We start from the raw sequence: 23,159 nt of genomic DNA on the forward strand, positions 1-23,159 counted from the left end.
GTCCCATATGGACCTTCAAAGCTAATTTTTCAGTTACTTTTTTGTGTGCCATCTCAATACGATTCTCTCACTCGCACGTCAGTCGTACCATCTCGTTCGCACCGCGGGCTTTTCGTTTTTCACATAAACGGTCAAAGAAAAATTTAAATTTAAAATTTTCGTTATAAACAAAAAAATGTTTCCGAAATTAATTTTTTTGAACTTTCAGAATTTTTTATGTCAACGCGGCGTCGCTTCCTGAGCGCGAAAACTCCAAAATCGCTGTAAATATCGATAGTATCGATTATCTAAAAGCTTATAGATTATCGATATAAAAAATAATCGATATTGATGAAAAAACAACCAAAAAGAAGAAGAAGAAGAATGTATTTCTTCTTCTTACGAAGTTTACACGTCATGTTCTTTAAGTTTTCTCAAGAAAATGTAGTGAAAAGTGCAAAAAGTGGCTCAAATTAAATAGAAATTCCCAAATATTTTGTAGTTCAACGACCAAACTTGATAATTTCATATGAATATCAGGAATTAAGGGTGCTAATTCATTCTAAATAGAAGAATCTATTGGAACAAACAATCTTCATTCCAATTTCATATTGCGAAAGGTGGGTTTTTTTTGTAATCGTTTTTTGTATAAAAATATGTGGGTGCTATCTTTCGTAATTCCCCATGAGTTACATAGCAAAAAACGTATTTTTTTTTCTTGTTATAAGTTATGCTCTTTAAAAATTCACAAAGAGTATTTAATTTGAGGAATTAAATTGTGTGGTTTTGTTCTTTTGAATGTTTATCCATTTTGTATCCTAGGAGATACACATAGGGGAGAGCGGGGTAAAAAAAGTCACTTAAGGGTTTAGAAAAAAGCTCAAAATATCACATTTCCTAGCTAGATAGAACAAGATGATCTAAGAAAGAGTTGTAGGGCAAGAAATGTCCTAAAGAAATGAGCTATACATTTTGCTTTTTCCAAATCCTTAAATTACTTTGTCCCGGTCTTCCCTACCTACTTATGTATAAAGGACAAGAAAGCCGAAAAGGAAAAGCGTCATTAGAATATTTTGTTCGTGCTTGTAGAAAATATAAATCAGAAACCTCAATTATGCAGAAGGTGATGTGATAAAAGAAAGTTATAAAGAGCTCACAGTCACTCACTCACAGCAAAGCAAAAGGCAAAGAAGAAAAAGACTCATGAACCAAATCCTCATCTTTTTTTTGCCAAGCACAATTTCGAAACATTTTCAATTTCATAATCAATTTGAATAGATGACCTCACTCGAGCCTACATCACAATAGCTTCTTTTACAGGAGACTCGGGTTAATTGCTTTAATTAGAATGTTAATGAATAAGTAAAATAGATAATAAAAATTTTGGGATTTAATGGTTTTTCCTTAAGTTATTCATGTAGGTATATTATTATTATTTTCATGTATTCTTTAAACTTTTAATAAAAACACAAAAAAAACCAGAAATAGATATTGAAGAATTTATAGATAATTCGCAATCAGCACTTATAGCTTAGAATAAATATATTTTTTCAAAGATAAGGTAATCAAGATTTACATTTATGTATAATTTTGAAAAAAAATCCTTTCTACCTTTGAAAATTTCTTGGAAAAGTCGTTGTATCCAACAAGGAAAAGCTGGCATTAGATCTAAAATAGTTTCCTTCAGTTCATTTATTTATTTATTTTAATTTTTCATTAAAAATGAAAGGGATTTAAAAAAAATTGAGTAATTTTGTTTACTTTTTTTCGGTTTCATCTGTTTTCTCAATATATAAAATCGAGCAATTATTATGAATTTTCTCTGTTTCTCTCGTATGTTTTACTTCTTTATCCCATGAGAGACACAAACGTTGTACATATGTACATATATAGCAGTTTACGCGCGCGCCAGAGAGCTTTGGAATGCGGGCAAGAGATGAGTTGAGTCTCTTCTTTTATTATTATTTTCTTTCTTTTTGCTGCGTAATCTTCCATCATATTCGGTGGTCTGCTTTTTAAATTCAATAACAAGGACGAGGAATATTACACTTTATCGAGTTTTCTGTTAAATTTGGTAAATTCTATAAAAATATTGTGAATTTTAACTCCAGATTAAAAAAAACTGTTGAATATTTGATTACAACCACTCATACCAAAAGAAAGCACCTTAATCAAACATTTGTAAATCTAAAATAAAAATATTCATATACGAAGTGAGAGCAATTTTAAGCTATTATAAAATTGGAACAAAGAACTGGGATTTCTTGTCTTTTTACAGACAGCTCTTGTATGTACCTTTTCCTCTGGTTGTGAGTGATATTTTCCTCTCAAGAAAAAAAAAATACCGGACTTTTCTTCCAACGTAATGCCCACGTCAGTTTCATATATGAAATAAGTCTTGTACGTTTGTATGGCCTCATTTCAGGGCTATAAACATGCAAATCTTCCTATTGTAAGCAATTAAAGTAATTTTTTTGTACAACTTTCTTTTAAATGCGCGTAAAAAAAACGACGAATTTTGTGAGAGAAAGAAAGAAGAAAAGAAATGAGAAGCATTTTCGTTTCACTAACCTTTCAATCAATTCTTCACCGCATAAATTTACCTTAAATTAAATCTCATTGTTGTCTTTTACTTTTGGCTTGAAAATAAAAAAAAAATATTTTGCAGAAATGATGAAAGATCATCCAGCATATGCCACTGCAACCTTCTACACTGATACACCACCTTCAACGAAATCCGAACCATCGGAAGACGAGGAACGGAAGACAAATACGGATGAGGATGGTAGTCAAAAGTATGAGTCTCTATTTGCTAGCTTTTCAAATCAACTGCGAATTCTCGATGAGGAGTTGTGTATTGAGAAGAATTATCGGAATGTGCAACTGACGGAAATAATTACTGCTCTCTTAGCAGTAGAAGCAAAATTGAGGCGCGAACAAAAGTACATACGGCAGCAATTGTATGAGAAAGATGAACAAATTAGTTACCATCTTAGTGAAATTGAGAACTACAAAATTGCCAAGAGACTCTGTTCCAAATGCTCACGCTCCTTAGCCGCGGGTGGAGGAGAGCATGGTGTACGCGATGCTGTGGTTCAAACGGAGAAGCAGCAGGAGGATTTTAAAATTGAAAATATCAATCATCGAGTAACCATAACAACGATCAATAATGAAAAAGAGTTAATGAATAGTCAAACAACGAATTGCATCTACGTGAGTGGAGATAGGGATGTTGATAGTATGCAGAGAATTACAACGAGTATACAGCCAGAGAAACCAAAACCACCTATTGCAAAAATCCGTACGGTGAAGCCGTTGGCAAATTGCGAAGAAGTGCCTGCCAGCGTGAATCAGCCACAAGTAAATGAAGATTGGTATTCCAGTAGTGATATTGAAGATAACGAATGTTTATCAACGAATTTATACGATCGCAGTGTGAATCCTGTCTTGGAATGTGTTAATCAGGTAATATATTATTTTTAGATAAACTCTGTAAAGAAATTTAATCAAATAACATTCTTTTCTTTGAAGATATTGTTGCAACAATCAATTGAGGGTAACTTGGAGTCAACAAGGACTTATGATGAAGTTAAACGACGACGGGTACAGTTTTCAACACAAAATTCCCTAGTATCCGTTCCCAGTAATGATCCACCGATAAATGGATGCGAATATTCCAATGGTCACAAGGAGGGGCAACAGCCCGCAACAGAGAATGAATATGAATTTATTGGATCGGAAATTGAAAAAGAATCAAGTTTGTACGTTGATATGGATAGAAAATCTTTCCAAATGTCCCCACAGAGTGGTGCAAAAAATGTTGAACCTTCAAAGACACCACCAGCACTACCGCCAAAGCCGGCTAATCTCATGAAATTCCGCAAAGTAATAAAACCCGACAAGTTGCTCATTAAAGTGAGTACGCCCGTGAAACAGCTGGCTGTTGAACCAGACTATTGCTCAATTGCCAGTGTATCCGAGAAGAGTAAGTCGGATTGCGATGACTTTGAAGGTATTCCGAAACTTCCCAATGTTGCCGCAATACTCATACCCAAACGCACTGATGCTGGAACAATGGGGAGGTTTATCAATAAAGATAACTACGTGACAAAGACAGTGATGAACATTCAGAGTAATTCACCAGCAGCAACAACACCAGCGAAAGAACCAAACAACAATGTTAACAATAAGAATTTAAATCATCAAGTTAATCAGAGTGTTGTGGAAATTCCCTTCACGGGAAAAATCTTTGAAGAACGCATTCCAATACAAGCTGAATTTGATTGGTACAATCTAGATGCTGAATATGGAAAATTCAATCAAGCGGACGTCATCAAAGAGACCTCGGATTCGAGTGAAACGGAAACAGCCGTGTCCATTGTACAAAGTACCCCGGTCACTGATCGATACTACGTGAAAAATTCTATCATCAGGTCCCCAAGTAAACAATCAATTGTTAGCAGTAGTGCCTTAATTCCCAAGAAAACGGGAAGTGAAGTGCACTTGTGCTAATACATAGTTGTAGGCATTTAATGTGTTGTATTTCTTTTTTTAATTTAAAGATAAATTGTAGGTATTATTGTACACAAGAAAAGTAAATTATATTATATTTGAATTTTAAAGAATTTAATTTTTTTTTATTTTCCTAATCTTCGAGTTGTTCGGTTTTTAACGATAATAATTTTAAAATAAATTCATTTAGTCGAAGCTTTCTCTGAGCCCGCCAATTTTCAGGGCTTTTACTGAGCTTTTGCATGGCGGTACATACATACATATGTATTGCAAACACTAGCGCACCCATGTGGTAAATATCGGTATGAAAATGCATTCGGGTGATTTTCGTGAAAGCTCGCCTTTGTGTCTATACATAATTGAGCTTTCACTGGAATACCAATTGACTGGAAATTTTAATCCAGTCTCAGGAAGTTTATAAACTGAAAAACTAATAACAATTTTCTTCTGAATAAATTCCGCTTTTTCTGCTATATATCTTTTGATTTTAAGCTTTAGGTTGAGCTTTTGGTATCTAAAAGAGTTTAATTGCATTTTTGCAAAAGATCAGGCTATTTTACAATTTCTATTAACAGTTATCAATAATTTTACTTGACAAATTTTAAGTAAAATGTCTTAAATTAGAAAGAAGCTTAATGTTCTAAAGCATAAAAAATGAATCTTATAAATTAAATTTCAACGTATATCAGGTGTACCAGGTGCTTTTATCACAGCTACTGTGAATGAGCTATGTTTAACCTGAATGGTACAACTTGCAGCTTTTGCTCAACATGTTGCTTCTTTCTTTTAGTGTTGCTTCACTCATAGCGAAACACGGTTCGAGCACCTCGACGGCGGTGATTCGCAAAAATAAAGTTTGTGATATTTGTACATAATAATAGAGAATGTCTCCAGGTGTGTGTTTAAAATGTATTAAAATGCATTTAAAGTGCTGAACACGTGAAAATTGTGGAAAAATCAATTGGCAAGGATACCTTGTTTGGGGGTAGTGGTGCAAAATAAAAATAAGTGGATTACCTTTCATTGCTGCCTTCAGCTGACTTTGTCTAGTTTTTCTTTGATACAGTTACAACAGGTAAATGTCGACCGAATTTTTCGTCTTCTATTTGAGCAATATTGCTTATTCAGTCATCGTGTCGATGTGTTACGTTGAAAAAGAAGAAATTTACATAACAGACAGCACAGATGATAACTGCTGAATATTTCTTTACTGTTAGCTTTCTTACGCTTTTCCCACTTGTATGTTCTGTTAGAAGTTTCCATTTGGCCGTATAAAAGATTGTGCTAGTAATCTGCATCAATCTCTACCAGCACTGTCCTTGTTTTGACTGCGAGTCACAATGTTCAGCATAGAATCAATATTAAGAACAAAGATTGAACTTCCAGAGCATCTCCAGAGCGTAGTTTTAATTATTTATTTCATAAAAATTTCCCTTCATAAAAAAATATTATGCAAGTGTCTCCCCCATATAGAGACAATATAATAAAATTATAAATACTTTGGTGAATGGTTCGTGTCAATGTGGTTTCATGTCCCATGCACTACCAATTTAGGCACAGCTATAAAAAAAAACTGAAAATAATTAAGAAATATCAATGTACGTACAGTGAAAATATTTGTGGCAATCGTTTGCAAAATTATCCATAAAGGTGATATAAAATATATAGCTGTTATACATACATACATTATTATTATGCATATAAAAGTTAAATATAAAGGCACAATGTATTTTATATAGAAGGTCATCGCTGAAAATTCTTTACTAGACGCCATTGCAATTTTCTTATTTGACTTTCCCTTAAAAAAACACAATGATTAGCATTTTGAAGCAAGTTTGTTGAGGTGCTAAAAAATTAAGAGAAATAATTTCGCATATGCAGAATAAATTTCATTTTGAGATGTCGCTAAATTCTTTTTATTCCCTCTTTACTTTATAGAAATGTGAAAAAGGATTTAATTTTAACACATAAGTCACCTAAAGAAAATGCATCAAAGTACAAAAAAAAATCTGATAAAATTTTAAGTCACTAAACTGAATAAATGAGACATAGGGGAGACCGGGGTAAAAATAGTCATTTTGGAATTTTCAAATGCCAATTTCTCCCAAAATATAAATCGGAAAAATCGGAAAAAATTAGGGTGCAAAGCCCTACCAACCTATAATTTTTGACATTAATTTGGAGGTTATCCGATCAGTACTTTAGGAGTTAAAAATGAAAATAGATTTTTGGTCTATTTCCCAAACTTTTGCGTATTGAGAAAAACGCGTTTTCCGAACATTTCCTTCAGCAGTTTTCCCATCTGATAATTTTTCTCGCTTGCTGGATAAGTACAGAAAATGTTGCCAAGGTGTATTCTTCAATAACTTTTAATGATTTTTCTCTACAATTTTTTGAATCAAAACATACCCCTTGGGGTAGATCTAGTCATCCCATGTAAATCATATGGGAGATCGAAATTTTTGGCATATTTTCTATTCATTTGTTGCAAAATGGCGTGTTTGAGAAAATAGCAAAATTCTCTGTTTTAGTGCGTATAAAAGTGAAATTCCTTGTCGCGGATCAAAAGGTGAGAAGTTTAGCTATCAACTACTGTCAATCTCTCAGGTGGGAAATCATTGGAAATGCCGGAAAATTCGACCGACTTTATTTAGCCAACTGGTGACTATATTTACCCGCCGCGTTTAAAAAAAGTCAGAAGCGGAAGGGTTTAGGAAAAGCTCGAAAACTCATATTTCCCGTGGAGATAGAGAAAAGTGGTCTGACACAAAGTTGTAGGCCAGGAAATTTCCTATAAGAATGACCTATCGAGGAAATTTTCTTGCCCTTGGGGAATCCTGCAGATAAGGATTTACGCAAATTGACTATTTTTACCCCGGTCTCCCCTAAGGAAGTTGATTTATGATCCAAATAAAGCTTCTTATACTCCATACAAAATGATAAGCCGTTGATCAAACTAAGACGAATAAAATAAACAATTATCTTATCTAATCTAACAAAGCTTCAGGGTTTTAAATCTCTGTACTATTGACCTTGACAAAATCAATATAGAGTAAAAGGGTAGTTGACGTAATATGCAACAAATGGACGAAATATTTACTTAATTCTTAAAATATTTCGAAATAAGTCAGTGAAAAAAAAAACAAACATAATTAATTTATCGTGTACATATTTTCAGGAACTTTTGTGGGTGGAAGGGAGAAAAGTTACGGGTCGTATAATTACTTTTAAATTATCTTCATTCGTTGTATGTACAAGCATCCCTAACTAACTCTCATAGTCTGAGCACTACGTAATCATGGACGTCATTTAGCAAAATTTAATTTGTAGGACTAAATTGCTCTTACTTATTAGGCTTCTTCATGCAAAGCTTTTAAGCATTTACATAAGTTTTGAATTCGAGTAGAAAACACTACAGAAAAAATAAATAAAAAAAAATATTTCATCTTCGAATTGTCGCGTCTGTCGCAGACTCAATTGCAAATCTTTCTGAGAAAACAGCAGAAAATTTTGTAATAATTTTTTTAAAAATTTTTCCTTGACTGATTAAAATTCAACTAATCTTTGCTACATATAATAGGATCATAAACAGTTTGATTCGATTTTAATGCGTTAAATTAAATCTTGGTTAGTTTGAATGAAAAAAAACAAGATTTGTTAATTTTTTAAGAGCCTAACAATCACTACCGCCACTGAAAAGAACATTCATTTTGTTGGTTCAGACGCCTTTTCCATATAGTTCACTCCTCAGTTAAACAAATTGGAACAATGGAAAGCGTCCATTTATTAAATAATGCGCAGGAATATTCAATTCATTAGCCACAAGAATAATATTACATCCACACAAAATTTATTGGCGCCACAGGCACACATATGCATTTCCACACACGACATGTAAACTTTTTGTCCAAAGCTCTTGTGATATTTATAGAGAAGGAAGCCGAAAAAAGTTTTATTTCTTGACCCACGATGTGTATAAATATTGCAAGAAACCAGTTTATATAAGTACACAGTAATACAAGAGAATGTTGTGTACGGAAAACCATGATTTCATACATAAGTTAACAATTTCAAGTTAGAAGAGTGTGATCATTGGTCTATAGCGAATAAAATGCAATACAGTAACAGTATGGAGAGTTCAAAAAATATACCGAGATTCGTAACTTTTTCTTTATAGTTTTAGTTGCTTCTAAGCGCAGTCTTAGCTACAATGACTTTTGCACGCGTGTAGGCTGAGGTAACTAATAAAAGCGATCTTAAGGGGGCAATTTTAATCACCCGACATTTATGATTTATGCACCGGCATAAACATTTAATAATTTTTTAATCATTCATTAATTTTTGTTCATCTATTCATCTCGCATCTCATCCCTTTTGTGCGTTAATTGCCATCTTACTTAATTTCTTTCTGTGAATTTATTACAAGTTCCTCCTCAATCTCTCAACACTCAACATTTAATAAAAAAAACCCCTTGTAAGTTGTGAGAAAAGTACTTATGTTACAAGACCAAAATAAAAACCAGATAACATTTTCTATACACGCGATTCTGTGTACGGAAGAATAGTAAAGAAAACAATAAAATCTTTCCATCCCTAAAACATTTATATCCTCAGATTTCCTGATTTTGCAAAATGATTTGGATGTGTCATTTATGTTTCCATTTAATTCGATTTTTATTTCAGTTGTAAAAGAAACCTTCAGAAAAAATTGAGAATGATGCTTTTATCATTGCGGTGTATTTCCAAGGAGAAGATGACTGCAACATAATTTCAACTCTGTATGGGTCAAAACATTAATGTGAATTTCATACCAAAGGCCTAAAATTTACCCAAATGGTATGTTACACAACAATCGCTTCACTTTAATGTTTATATAGCTATAATAATGTTAAATAATATTATGTATAAAAAAAATCGACTTAAATATTTATAGGAACCACAAGATCTCGCAACAGCGAAATTGGTCGTAAATGAACTGCGTTCTAAATGCCGTTTACAGGCTGAACAAATTTTGTCATGGAAAAAGGCGTACACATACGAGGTATTGTATCGAAATATATCGGTTAGAGTTTACCTGTTTCTTTTATTTTTTGAGTTAAAAAATATTACTCTAGCTAATAACAAAATATGTACATATGTGCAAACACTTCACAAGTAAAACCACCTACATTTTAAAGCTAAATTCAAGAAAAATGAATTTATTTGTTTTAAAAATAAAAGATTCTGTCTATACGCATGAATTGAGAAATGTTTATATGATGAAATGAATGAGTCTATCAATTCACTCAATATTTCTTCAATTTCTATTTCTTTCAGGTGGAAATAAACTGCAGAAATAGAAAAGCACGCAACGATCAAATCAATATATTAACGAGTCAATTAATTTTACTGGAGTCACGCCTAATAAAAAAGCAGAGACAAATATCGAATCTACTTTATCAGCAGGAGCAGACAATTAATCGTCAGCAAAAGTTCATAGATTCATTATGTTCTCAACTGAGCGAGCATGGTCTGGACATTCCCGATGCATGCTACATGAATTTAGACTCCCTTAATGATTCTGATTCGGCTGTTGTACTTGATGACATTGATTCAGATTGCAATAGTTCAATTATCCTGAAACGCAAACCATATCCTTCCGATGTGACGGTTGTACGATCAATATCTGATGCCATTGAAACAAATCTAAAATATTCATCTGGTCGCCGAAGCAATTGCTATTTGAGAAGACCTGATATTTTAGAGACTGTATATAGTGTTGAGGAGGATTCTGAACCCAATCAACATCAGACATCACCGGGTGGGACTGATGTATCGGAGAAACGAGATAAATTCAAGAGTCGCTCAGAGAAGGTTGTTGGTGCAGATGATGAGAATAATTCTGAATCAATTTATGTAGCAGAATTAACTGGTACCGATAATTACAATAACAACTGTAGCACTTATATTGGTATATCGACGACAAAGTCATCACCTGTAATCAATTATAATAGAGTTATGTTGAATCATAGATCAATTACACGTCCTAAAGATGTCAAATACAAACGAATTAACAAGGCAAAATCTAAAAGTTTAGAGGAATTGCGGGATAAATTGAAACATTGGATTGATCGCGGAACAAGCGGTGAGCATGTTCATTGTTCCTTTGATAATGGCTCTCAAAGTTATGCCTGACCCATGGAACCTCGTCGCGATTTACATCGTAGACGAATATATAGTATCTAATACATTTAAAGCATAAACTTTTATGTATATAAATTGTATTGATGATGACATCAGAGAAAAGGGTAAAAACATTGCAAGTTTACTCTTATAAAATACCTACATAATGCATAATATATTAATAACAAAGGCAAAAAATTTACCCTCTCCATGCACGCAAATTACACATAATTTTTACATTAAGAATGACAATTTATGATATTGATAGAGTAATTGCATTCCAAAGCAGTTCAAATATTTTTAAGAGTCTTTCATTTTATCACGATTAGTTTTATTTTTAAAGAAATAATAATATATTAAAATATTATATTTATCTGCTACAAATTATGGTTGTTTAAATTTTATTTAATATTCAAATTAAATTATAGAGACTGTAATACCATATTGACCATGAAAAAAATTCTTAAACAATGTAATATAATAAAGACACTAAAAAGAGTCAATTCAAGAAAATAAAGAAAAGAAAAACAATGAAAAATCTATGAGCAAAGGTGTGTGAAAATTTATAATGAAAATTTCGTAAGATGAATTTAAACATATGTGGGTATGATGACGAATGGGGGATTAAAGAGAGGGTCATGTTTGTTGAATATTTGGAAGGTTTTACCACAAAATACATACATACCTATAACTACTTATGTGAAAAGTAAATTCTGTGAAAATTTTATTTTGTAAACATTTTATACGAAAAGCTCATTTTTTCTCATTTTACATCTAAAACAAACTTGATTTTAATAATAAAAAATTTCCTTTGTTGTCAACCTATAAAAAAAGTAAAATTAAACTTTACCAGCATAGTAAAAAGTCAATTTAAAAAAAAGTTTGAATCATGATCTAATCTTGGCAGCTCTTCCATAAAATGTACAAAGCTCATGACATGAAAGCTTCCATAATCCTGCGAAAAGTTATATTCTGCAGCTCCATAATATTATCTACCATACATAATATACAATGTAGGTGTCTAACATACATACATACATAAATTCAATTTGAGATAAATTTTGACAATCATGACTTTTTGACAATCAGAAATGGATTGCATTTTATTTAGTAATATTAATCAATTTTATTGAAATAAAATAAAATATAGATTAAGCAGGTTTCAGCATTCTTCTGGCATTTAATGAGCCAGCTTTTTGGCATAAAAATTAAAATTTAAAATTCACTATTGGCCTGATATTTTAGGGATGATTTGTGCTAAATGAGAATTTTATATCCTTCCTTTTGACCATGTTTGTGATATTGCAATATTGTGTTTCATTTTATCATATTTCCTAAAACAAGTATAGTTTCGCCTAATGTGGGGTACTTGTCTAATTTATGGTACCTGAAAGTAAAAAAAAAAGGACACTCTGAAATTATAAGTGGAGCTCCACCAAAGTGTTCACGGATGGAAAACGCAAAAATGTGTGTAAAATTGATATAAAAAGATTGCCCATATTAGGCGAATTTAGCGGAACTTCTTTTATTGAGTGTAGCAAAAAATGAAATTAATCGATTTGGCAATTTTTGCATATACAGTTTCCTACTGAAATTATGCTGCCTTATTCAAACTGTTGTTGTAAGCTTAAGAGAAAAAAAGCTACCTATGTATTTATTGCATATATAAAAATAATTTGAGAAATATGTATTAAATAAAATTATAGGTAATTATATAACCCAAGTTTGTATTAGGTAGCTCTAAAATTTAAAATGGCTTCGTCCATAATATAATATTTGTAGAAAGCATAGGGTTAATTTACTTATACCCAGAGGTACTTTTTTCTTGGACTGATTGAAGACTTAACCCCTTAATCTTCTTATAATTGTTCCCATGTTAATTAACCTTGTAAAATGTAACACGCTTTTTAGCATCTAATTTTATAAGAATTGAGCCCATTAAATAAACTAATCAATATTTATTGTTTAAGACTCATTTCTTAACAAGTCCTTGATTTTATTCTTTCATTATTACTTCCCACACGGAAAATGTTCAATGAAAATATCTAAAAAAAAAATGGCATTAGGAGTTTATTAAATTTCATAAAAAAATATCATCCCTCAAATCTTTTCATTTTTTTCTAATGAGCAATTGATAATATTTGCTGAACTTTAAAATCAAATAAAAAAAAACAAAAAGTACCTATGATATTGCTCAATAACTTATTGCTTGATATAATACAAAATTTCGTGATATTTTTAAAAATAAAATTAATAAAATATATAAATATGTAGTTCAATAAAGCACATACAAATAAGCATATCCTAATATTGCAAAATTATAATTATTTTTAGTTAAACTTGATTAAATGTTTACTAAATAAAGTCTGATTATTGTGATTTATTTGTTTTTTAATTGTTTCTCTCTAATATTAGAGAAAGCTGAAAAGGAGTCAGGCTAGAAGGACTAGAATTAAAGGTAAGGACAATCTTTCATGTGGTAGACACATTTTTCCAAAAAAAGTTTAATTGTTCGGGTTATTTAAATAGTTTACACAGGTATTAAAACAATGGAGGCGCCTGGTGGTTAGACACTTAAGCATTTTTTCATTGGAAAATCAGTGGGGGCGCCAGGTATTGCTACCTATTAACAAAATATTAATCATCTGCAAATTTCTTTGAAAACAAAAAAAATGAAAGTAAATATGGGCAATGAAGGTACATTCGGGGGAATGCTAATAAGAAGAGCTAGAAGAATTATCCCGGTGCTTCATCAGTGGCTGGAGGGGGTTGTTATATGTTCCCCTCCATAAAAAATGGCATAAGAAGCTATTGTTTTTTGATGCCTGAGCGCACTTAAAAATCATTTCACCGGAAATTTGTATTTTTCACGTTTTCCAAGCAGTCTAACCGTCTGAATACTTCCAAACTTTATAATATGTGCATGTTATGCTTCTTGGATTTTGACTTTACCCACAAGACTTGTTGCTTTCTTTGAATCCCCCCAGCAAAGAAGGGGAAAGAATTAGTGTGCGAATGAGATTTCATATTACCTATACCTACTATCTGTGTATAATAAATGAGTGTGAACCACGGGATGTGAAAGAAAAGTACAAAATTCTCTAAAATACAAAACACATTCATATATGTGTTGGATTGGAAGTGCTTGGAAGAAGTAAGCAAAGAGGCACGGACACCAGCATGCTGGTATCTGTGGCAGAACTCACTCTCCATGTCTGACCTTACCTGTTTAACTCTTACCACAACTTGGCTTCACAGTCACTGCTCCACTATCAAGAAATTCTTGATGTTGCCATCAAATGTATAAGAAAGACTTGGAATATTGTTGGTGGCTCTGTCGCTCTTTGCTGTTCATTATTGTAGTTTCACACATGTCGGGAAAGGTATGAGTTGTACCTGGCTGGAGTGTAGTGCTGTGCCAACTCTCACTATAGTGTTATCTTTTTCTTGCTCATGGGGCCTGTGGTGTAAGAAGCCGTTGCCAGTGTTTTCGATGGTAACATTTACAGTTTACGGTAGTTTGGCATCCACTCAACTGTGGTTTCTATTGTGCTCAGTGCTAAAAGAATTTCGTCTTTAAAACTTTGTTAAAAAATACCTTTTTTTGGTGAAAAACTCCATTCAATATTAAAATAAAAGTGCTAATAAGTTATTTCGCAAGTTTAAAAGGTAATTTCGTTAAAATAGTACAACTTTTCTTGACCTAAGACCAAATAGTGAAGTGGTAATTATCTTAAAATCACGTTTATGAGTGCCAGCGAAATATCCAAAAAAAATATTAAAGTGAAATCATAAAAGTGTGATCTATATAAGAAAAATCAAAGAAATACAGTAATATATTAAATTGGAACGACTCTCCCTAAATTTGAGACACACAAGTGTATATAAATATATATATTTACATACGTATGTATGCATGTACGAATAATTTGATCTCAATGGAATGTGACTGCAAAGATGTGAAATTTATTGAACATTTTACATTTACTTTATTCTATATATGTTTTTCTCTTGACTTTCGTGCTTCTTACTTTACATATAATGTCAAATCATGAGATTTTCCTCACAAAAAAAGAAATTACTCCATTGTCCTACATGAACAAACATCTTCTCTTGAATTTAAAGTTGGTGGTAGTACCCACCTATTATTTTTTTCTTTAACTATGTGAGGAATTAAATTAAAAATGTATTTTTGAAATAAGATTTTACCAATGAATTAGACACGTAGATCAATTTTTAAAAACTTTAATCCGCTTGGGAATAAAAACTTGTTTTTTTGTAGATCTCAAAAGATCCACCAGAGCCAAAGTGTAGTCAAGTCAGCGTAGTGTCGTGTATGAAGAATTTTTATTATAAGATCATACTTAAGATGGGTCAAAGAATTTTCTTGGAATTTACACTGTGGCAGTTTCAATGGAGCTTTTTCAATGGATTAGTGATCTTTTCTTGAAAATGAAAGAGTGTTTGTTGGGAGATACGTCATATATACGCGCACTCTTGTTTTTTCAAGTGGTTAAGTTTTTTATTGAAATAATAAGAGCAAGAAAAAAGCAAAAAAAAATCCAAATGCATGAAAAGAATGAAACTATTTACAAACTCATGTTAGAAGAACGAGAAATTTTTGTTTCAACTATGTGTGGTTCAATATAATGCTATGTATGACGATTGCCGCTCCCGTCACCACATTCGTGGTTTTGAGTAAAGAAAGGTGCCACAGTGTGCATGAGGATATTTTAAAAGAAATTAATGTGATTTTTTGCAACGTGAGAAATGCCTGAAGTGCCAAATGAATCCAATTAACTTAGACGGTCGATGGGTTGAAAGTAATTTCAGTTAAAGACGGCTAAGATGGTGATTATTCAATTCGTTATTAATCTAAATATTTTGAAATTAAATTTATTCAAGACTTTCTTTGGATTTCTGTAAATCATTTAAAATTAATGCAAACAATAACAATAATAAAAAATTAGTGATTGAAGTTTATTTTTGTTGCGAAATTAAATACGGATTTCACAGTTTAAGTGGGACCGGGGTTAGATTAGTCATATTTTTTAGGCTAAAACTTTTTTGATTAAATATTAATTAATGCGATATAGAGTTATTGATAATCAACTAAGTCGCATTAGATTTGATAAGGCATTAAAATAGTTTTATGGAAGTAATTTTTTTTTATTAATCAAAGTTTAAGCTTAATAAATTAAACTTGAATATAAATTAAACAGTGACTTATGTATGTATTGTTTTTAACTAACTTAGCCTCCGTGCTCCCTAAATACTCAAAATCGATTTGCTCTCACATTTGTTCGAGGGAGAGCTAAGCAAAAGCGTCAAAAACTGAAACTTATTTGAAATTGTGTCATATTATTTGAGCTTAAGAAAATAAAAATATAAGTAAATAAAATTCACAGCGTATAATTTGAAACACATGAAGAATGAGCAGAATGAGCAATGAAAATTCACCGTGAATACTTGTATAAAGATGAAGATTGTACTACTTTCCAACGCATTATAAATAAAAAAAAATTCAATTCTTTTGTCTCATAGATTCACACTGTGAACTTTTACATATACATATATGCGTATAATTGCACAAAAATAAATTCGCTATGTATATAGGTAATGTAGGAGTGCTTTCCAAAAATTTCCTAAACGAACATTTTGGAGAATTGAATGTTCCTTTTCCGGACAAGCTTTTTTTTTAAGCTTTCGTTTCTTAATTTAATTATTCAATTAAAAAAAAAGAATAATATAAGGACAACTTTTTGTGTCAAATTTTCATCCATTTTAGAATAAGTTTCAAAAAGTTTATGGAATCGAGCCAATTGTTTTAATTTTTCTTTCAGAATTCATGATGCGAAAGACAATCATAATCAGATGGTATATTTTATAGATTAAATAATAAGGATATGTGGTGAAATTAATCACAATGGAACAATACAATTTATTCGACATGATGACTGCCAGATGGACTAATATTGATTCACAAGGTAATAAAATTGATCTTTATTCTCTTAATTACTTTTACTTACAGACCAGATTTTAATTTTATTCATTAAATTATATTGTAGCAGAGAAATGAAAATATTTTTGTTGTGTACCGCTTCAACTAAACATATAATGTTTCCTATTATGGCGGGAGTAGTAATTTTGACTACCTCATTTTACGAATAGATGTTTGATTTGTTTTGAGTAATTCAATCTAGAGAGAGGGTTATCTAATTTTAATATCAAACTTTCACAGAAAATTAAAATCCGTGAAGAATGAGTTAAATTGCATTTAACAGCACTATGTTATGTATAATACAATGCACGTTTAAAAGACCATGCAATTTTTTTTCACATAAAATATATAAATCATTAGACAAGAATTAACAAGGAAAGATTTATTTTAGGAATTATTCACATTATTTATTGCGCCTAAATTTAACTTTCAATTTCATAAATCTATCCTATTCGTAGGAGTTAGGTAGGCATCTATATAAATGGAAAGTAAATATATAGAAAAAAAATATCTATTTGCAATATGCATGCATTAATAATTTTTTTTATTAACAGCGTATTTATGAATCACTATATAATGACTCAAATTGAGAGAGAGAATGAATTAATTGTGTATAGAGGAGGGAACAAAAAATTAATTTGTTGCTTTTAATAAGTAGCATGTTTGTGCACACTTTGTATTGGTATTTTTAAATCATAAAATAGAAAATTAAAATACGAGGAACATTCTTATACACGTGTAGTAGATATCTGTGTCTATGTAAATTATAATAAGCTCTTTACATATACGTATACATCAAATAATAAATTGATATAGTGAGTATATAAGTGCGTCTTACCTAAACATGTGAGTCATTACAAAAATATAATAATATAAATACACCGCTTCATAATATGTAGTATATGCATTGCCTATATACTATGAGCTTGAGTATAAGTATATGTATTTAGTTGACAAGAACGTAAGCGCGCAAAAGTTTAGTAAAGAAAGATTAGTATGCTGCTGTAGCTTCTGTCGTGGCCATTCACGATTTAATATAACTAAAATGAAACTCGAAAAAATATCATAAATTCCAGTTCTATTGAGGCTGCTACTCAATATGACGAGTAATGCATTTATTAAAATATTGAAGATGTTTCAAAATTAATAAATTTTTGTGTTTTGGTGCCATTTTTTTCAGACAATCAACGAATAATCTTAGAGCCTATTTTGGAAGAAACTTCCGATGATGATGAAGAGACAAAGGAATTATGGTCAATATCGCAATATGAGACAAGTTGGAGTTCATCATCGGATACGGGATCAGTTATTAAATTAGATGCATTTAATCCGGATGCTGATTGCATTTCCGAACGTGACTTTCTATGTCCACCTAAACGTCGACGACATGAGTGGAATGATGCTCTCTCAGCGAAAAAGTGTGGAAATAGTGCTGGACAAAAGGTGCAACTGGATGCTCTTCTCGATGAGCCAGATTTTCATAAAAGACGGTTGGTTTGAAATAACATAAAAATAAGTTAAGAAAATTACTTAATTTTCAATTTATTTTTTAAAATTTCTTTTAAATAGATATCGACTAGAAGAAAATACCCATGATTACAATTCAGATTCCGAGAGTTCCCTAAGTAGAACATCATCTCTCATTCAATTTGAATCCTTGGAGAAGCAACTTCAAAGCGAGAGCCAGCTGTATAGTTCCTCACCGCTTCTATTTACGTACGATTCCATAGATAATAAATATAGCAACTCCCTATCAGCACCACCTTATATGGGAGCAACGTCATTGGACACGGATAAGGTGAATCGCAATATTGTGCTAACAGATAACTTCTTTTACAATAGTGATAAGACATTCAAGACAACGACAGGGAATTTTTCTTACTACAACCACTACGTATCGACGGGTAACGATTCGGATTCACTAATTGAGACCAGTGGCACAAGTAATGAGAGTGATGACAGTATTAAAAAGTGCTCTTGCACAATAAGGGGTGTTGTCGACGAGACGGTACTCGGTACAAAGGGGAAAAGTTCTCTTGAGAATTTAAGTGAAGATAGTGGATACTGTGAGCACTCGATCCAATTGCGCCATAAAAATCATCAGAGTCCAACAAAATATGAGACCGACATAATTACACCGATTTTATCATGTGCAAAACAATTCTGTCGTCGTCCCGTATCAGATCCTACGAATGGACCACGGTACTCAACCTATTTACGCCAGCAGCATTGTTCGTCGCCGCAGATGAATGACGATCGCAAAAAAGCAACATATTTATGTGGTGTGTGTGAACTATGTGGTGCTGGAAAGGAGAATGGAGATCGAGGGGTGTGCAAGTGCAGCAAATTGATGTGCAGAGATGAAAATGAGATTTCTCTCGCAACTTCTGGTGGTATGTACATAAACAGAGATCTAAAAATAAGCACGATGGAGCAAACGAAAATGTCGGAAGCGTCCGATGCTAAAAATACAGGGAAAAGGAATAGAAATCTCCTAAAGACATCATCACATAGTCTACCGAATATTTTTTATCATTCACACAGTGATGGTGAAGATAGAGGGATATACTGTGAAAATAGTGAATTTGCGACTGAAAATAATTTGGATTCATCCGGTTCTCGTTACGTGATCGCAACATCCGGTAAAGCAGCATCCGATCGGGATCCCTATGGTGACTTCCTCAAAGTAACTAGCTTCCCAGAGGGTCTCAATATTTACGAGAGTGCAAATTCCTTTGATGATTTTGACTTCTGCAGTGGTGACCAAGCAAATGGTGATTCAATTGCACACCACAATTTGGATTTGAATAATTTTCGCTTCCCACACCGATCGAAAGCTCCGCAAATTGCACAGCCGAAGCCAGCAAACGTTACTGCAAGTTGCAACAATTTAACTGCATTGGACTACTCGGAGGACTACTACGGTGGACTTAGAATTAATAAAATGAGTTCCCATAGACGAAATATTGCCACACAGCCACGGGTTTACATTGAGAACCCAGAGATTACCCTAATGGATGAAATATCGTACAATTTTGATCGCAATTTATCAATTATGAATGATAAACGGGATGACTATGAACCAAGTTTGGATGAACCAACTGTGGGTGTTTTGTGTATAAAACCCCCTCAGCCACCGCCACGTGCTGGGAAAAAGCTTACCATCCCATCTGCAAGTTCTCCCACAAAGACAAAGAGTACATCAAAAGATAGTCTTACATTTGATCGCGATCCCACGAATTTGGTGACATGCTATGCTGCAAGCCTCGAGCGGTGCAACTTTGAATTAGCAGACAGTCTTAGTGCGTTACCACAAGTTTCTGACAGTGAAAATGAATTACCATCCTACAGATACAATTTTACTGTGCAACAGCACAGAGGTTTAGTTTTGAGTACGCCGAATTTGTCGTCGTATGAGCATTGTGGTGGTGAAAAGAGGTCGAGTGTCGTGGAAGACGAAGTGAGTGGTAAAAAGGAGGATCGGGAGAAAGTGTTTGTTCCTGGAATTCTCAACACAACCACATCCAAAGGTTCCCTCTTCAAAGAAGTCAGCTTTCATCCGATTGTGTCTGAAATAAGTTGGAAGCACCAACACTCACATGAGTCTGAGTCACCCGATGAGGAGGAAGACGATCTTGATGATTTTGAACATAGCAATGATACAGAAGAAGATTCCGATGATGAAGATGAAAAGCATGATCCTCCTAAAATATGTAAAGCACCACCACCACCACCAGCAGCAGCACCAGTTAAAAGTCAGTGTGGAGAGACGATTAATTATTCCTCAAGTGCTAGAGAAAATAATCAACAGGGTCATGTGATCGCCATTGATCGTGTGAATGTGTTGTCTGACAGAGACAGTAAAATTATGGATAACGTGCCTAAAGCAGACGAGCCAATTTCTGAAAGCACTGTGGACAGCACTATGGGTATTGTCAGTCGCAATATGGTCGTGAACGACGATACAACAGACGGTACATTTGTTGGTAAACGGCATACAGCGTTGAATGCCATGGAAGTGAATAATAAAAAAGTGGGCAAGAATATTGGTGGAGAAAATAGTACAGTTGTGCTGGCAAAAAATGCAAATGCTGGCAAAAGTGAGAAGAAACGCAAGAGTGGATTCTTTTCGAGATTATCAAATTTTCGCTTCTCCCTGCGGAATAAATCGAAGAGTTCATCATCTAAGAATAATAACAATAAAACCGCTGAATCAGCTGCAGATAGTAGCGGAAGGAAAAACAAAAAATCCGAATCAGCCACCGTGGATGCGGCGGATACAAGTAGAGATTTCATCTATATTCCACTGAAAGAGCCGCCGCGTGCACAGAGGGATGATATCAGGGGCAATAATGAAAATTGCCTCAGCGACGAGAACAAGGTGAATGACTATCAACACTCACCGAGGCTCAATCAGAGAAGCTCATTGTGTGGTAGTATTGGAAACGGAAGTGGTGGTGTCACTGATTATTATCATAGCGTCGGAAATAATAAAGTGCATTCAAAGCCACCACTGCCCAAGCAACCCCCACGTGTTGTTGGCGTATGTGCAAAACGCTATGGGGAAAGTACGCATGCACCCAGAGCATCATCCACCCCACGAGAAATCGATGGTAATCATCGTTACATGGGCACGGTGGTCCCTACAGAACAGTATCGCCGTCATCAGCGTCCCGGCACGACCATGATCAGTGAAAATAAAATTGGTCTAATTGAGACAAATCTCGATACACATGAGACCATTATCACAGGGAAGACACAAAGTCTTATGGAATTGGGCTCTCGGTTGACTCACCCAAATGTGCTGACTAGTGAGATACACAGCACAATGTCTTCTGATGAACCCAAAAGGCCACACAAAAGTATGGAATTTCTGTTGGACAAGGAAAATCAGCGGTATACTTTGGTGAGTCTCTCTTGAAAGAAAAAAAAAATAGTTAAATTCCATCTTACATTTTACACATCCTCCCTGTCTCCAGATTTTTTAAAATAGATTTTCTGTGCCTGAATATGCCTTGACAAAAAAAAACATACCTACATTGCATGTGTTCCCTGCCATATAGACATACTGTGTGGAGAATCAGTCTGGGGAACACCCTATTGTAACTTCCTCGAACTGTTTATTTACATATACTGCTGTGTAGCTGCAAATTCAAATATATATGTATATACATATTTATGCTGTACATATACAATTTTTATCATTGAATTTAAAGGCACACACATAAAGCCACACACATGAATGTCCCATACAAAGAATGTGGAATTTATTTTAGATTTTTTTTTGTCCACCGACGTTTCTAATCAAAATTAATATCTTCAGTATGCGACCATTAATTTGACATTCATGACTTGTTGAGTTTATTTCACAACAATACATACATCGTACGATAACGCTTCCATTGATATACCTACATACCTATATAGAAGTTAATGATAACTCTTCCACGTTCAACCTCGTATGATTGTATCATATATAGAAATCTGACGAGCGTTCAAGTATCAAATCAAGTTGAGATGGGGATTTGCAAACAAATTTGATAAAAATAATATCGTGTGGTCAGAATGTATGAGAGATAGCTATAGCTTAGCTTCAAAACATAAAAATTAAATTCCAACCTTGATGATTTAACTCATCTAATTTAAAGTATTCAGCCAGGAGAATGACAATATTAATGCGTAACCAAAAACACATTTTGTGTGAGAACTTTTTTGAATAAAAAGTAGAAGAAACTTTAAGTTTAAAAATAAACTTAATTAGAATATAGATGAATATTTATGTGAGATTCAGTGAATAACATTATTTATGACCTCGCATTTTTACTTGCTGCTTTACAAAAAGGTGGAAAAACTCTTAGAAAATTCCTGAATCTAATTTTCTTAATTCCTTTATCTATTCGTGTGAAAACGATAGATTTGTAAAAATAATTACTGCTTATAAAAATCATTGTTTAAGATAAAAAAGAGATAAAAGTAGGTATTTGTTCGCATATCGGAATGTATGATTTTTTTCCTATAAGAGAACAGCATCAAATAGATTTTTATTCTGTTTTGGTATATAAATTCTTTTATTTTTATTTGAAATAAGTCATCCAAATCAGTACTGCCTAAACCACGCCTCTATTGTAGCTTGTTTTATCTTTTAAGCATAAAGGACATGCATCAGTACATACACTAATTTATGATCTATGTTTTTATGTCCACGCGTGTTGAAATGTACATTATAATTTGAACATTTAGGCATTTGCTTCATGGTCAAACACTAACTTAAGTGCAATGGGGGCGTGGTTTTTCTTGTTTTTTTTTGCAAATATTTTCCGTGTTTGGTTTGATTCACTTTAAACGATGTTATGAGAGATTCAATATAAACCTTCTTGCTACATGGTTAATTCAAAGTTATTGCAGTAATTTGTAGTAATTATAAATCGTTTTAATCAATTAAAGTTTTGTTTTAATCAGTAATTTTGTTCGTTATCTTAAGGAATGTTTCACCGTCAATTTGTTG

At 32.9% G+C, this 23,159-nt stretch overlaps 2 protein-coding genes across 4 annotated transcripts in view; both read left to right on the top strand.

The window, feature by feature from the left end:
- The first annotated feature begins 363 nt into the window (after nt 1–363).
- On the top strand, nt 364–13,032 carry LOC129787607 (uncharacterized). The gene is made up of 6 exons (XM_055823366.1): nt 364–599; nt 2,648–3,444; nt 3,511–4,489; nt 9,308–9,327; nt 9,425–9,532; nt 9,808–13,032. The coding sequence occupies exons 2-6, from the start codon at nt 2,650–2,652 to the stop codon at nt 10,663–10,665; spliced, it is 2,760 nt and encodes a 919-aa protein (XP_055679341.1). The 5' UTR covers nt 364–599; nt 2,648–2,649; the 3' UTR covers nt 10,666–13,032.
- A 1,114-nt stretch (nt 13,033–14,146) lies between these two features.
- LOC129797850 (uncharacterized) overlaps nt 14,147–23,159 on the top strand; it is a 28,599-nt gene continuing 19,586 nt past the window's right edge. The window contains exons 1-4 of one of the 3 annotated variants that reach the window (XM_055840699.1): nt 14,147–14,322; nt 16,497–16,640; nt 17,835–18,144; nt 18,224–21,560. In XM_055840699.1, the coding sequence (XP_055696674.1) occupies nt 16,580–16,640; nt 17,835–18,144; nt 18,224–21,560 (3,708 nt within the window). In that variant the 5' untranslated portion in view covers nt 14,147–14,322; nt 16,497–16,579. Of the gene's footprint in view, nt 14,323–16,496; nt 16,641–17,641; nt 17,761–17,834; nt 18,145–18,223; nt 21,561–23,159 lie in introns of those variants that run through there. The other 2 variants (XM_055840701.1, XM_055840700.1) reach the window with 2 other exon arrangements.

Source organism: Lutzomyia longipalpis, chromosome 1 (assembly GCF_024334085.1).
Source record: "Lutzomyia longipalpis isolate SR_M1_2022 chromosome 1, ASM2433408v1".
In the NCBI taxonomy this organism is placed as follows: Eukaryota; Metazoa; Arthropoda; class Insecta; order Diptera; family Psychodidae; genus Lutzomyia; species Lutzomyia longipalpis.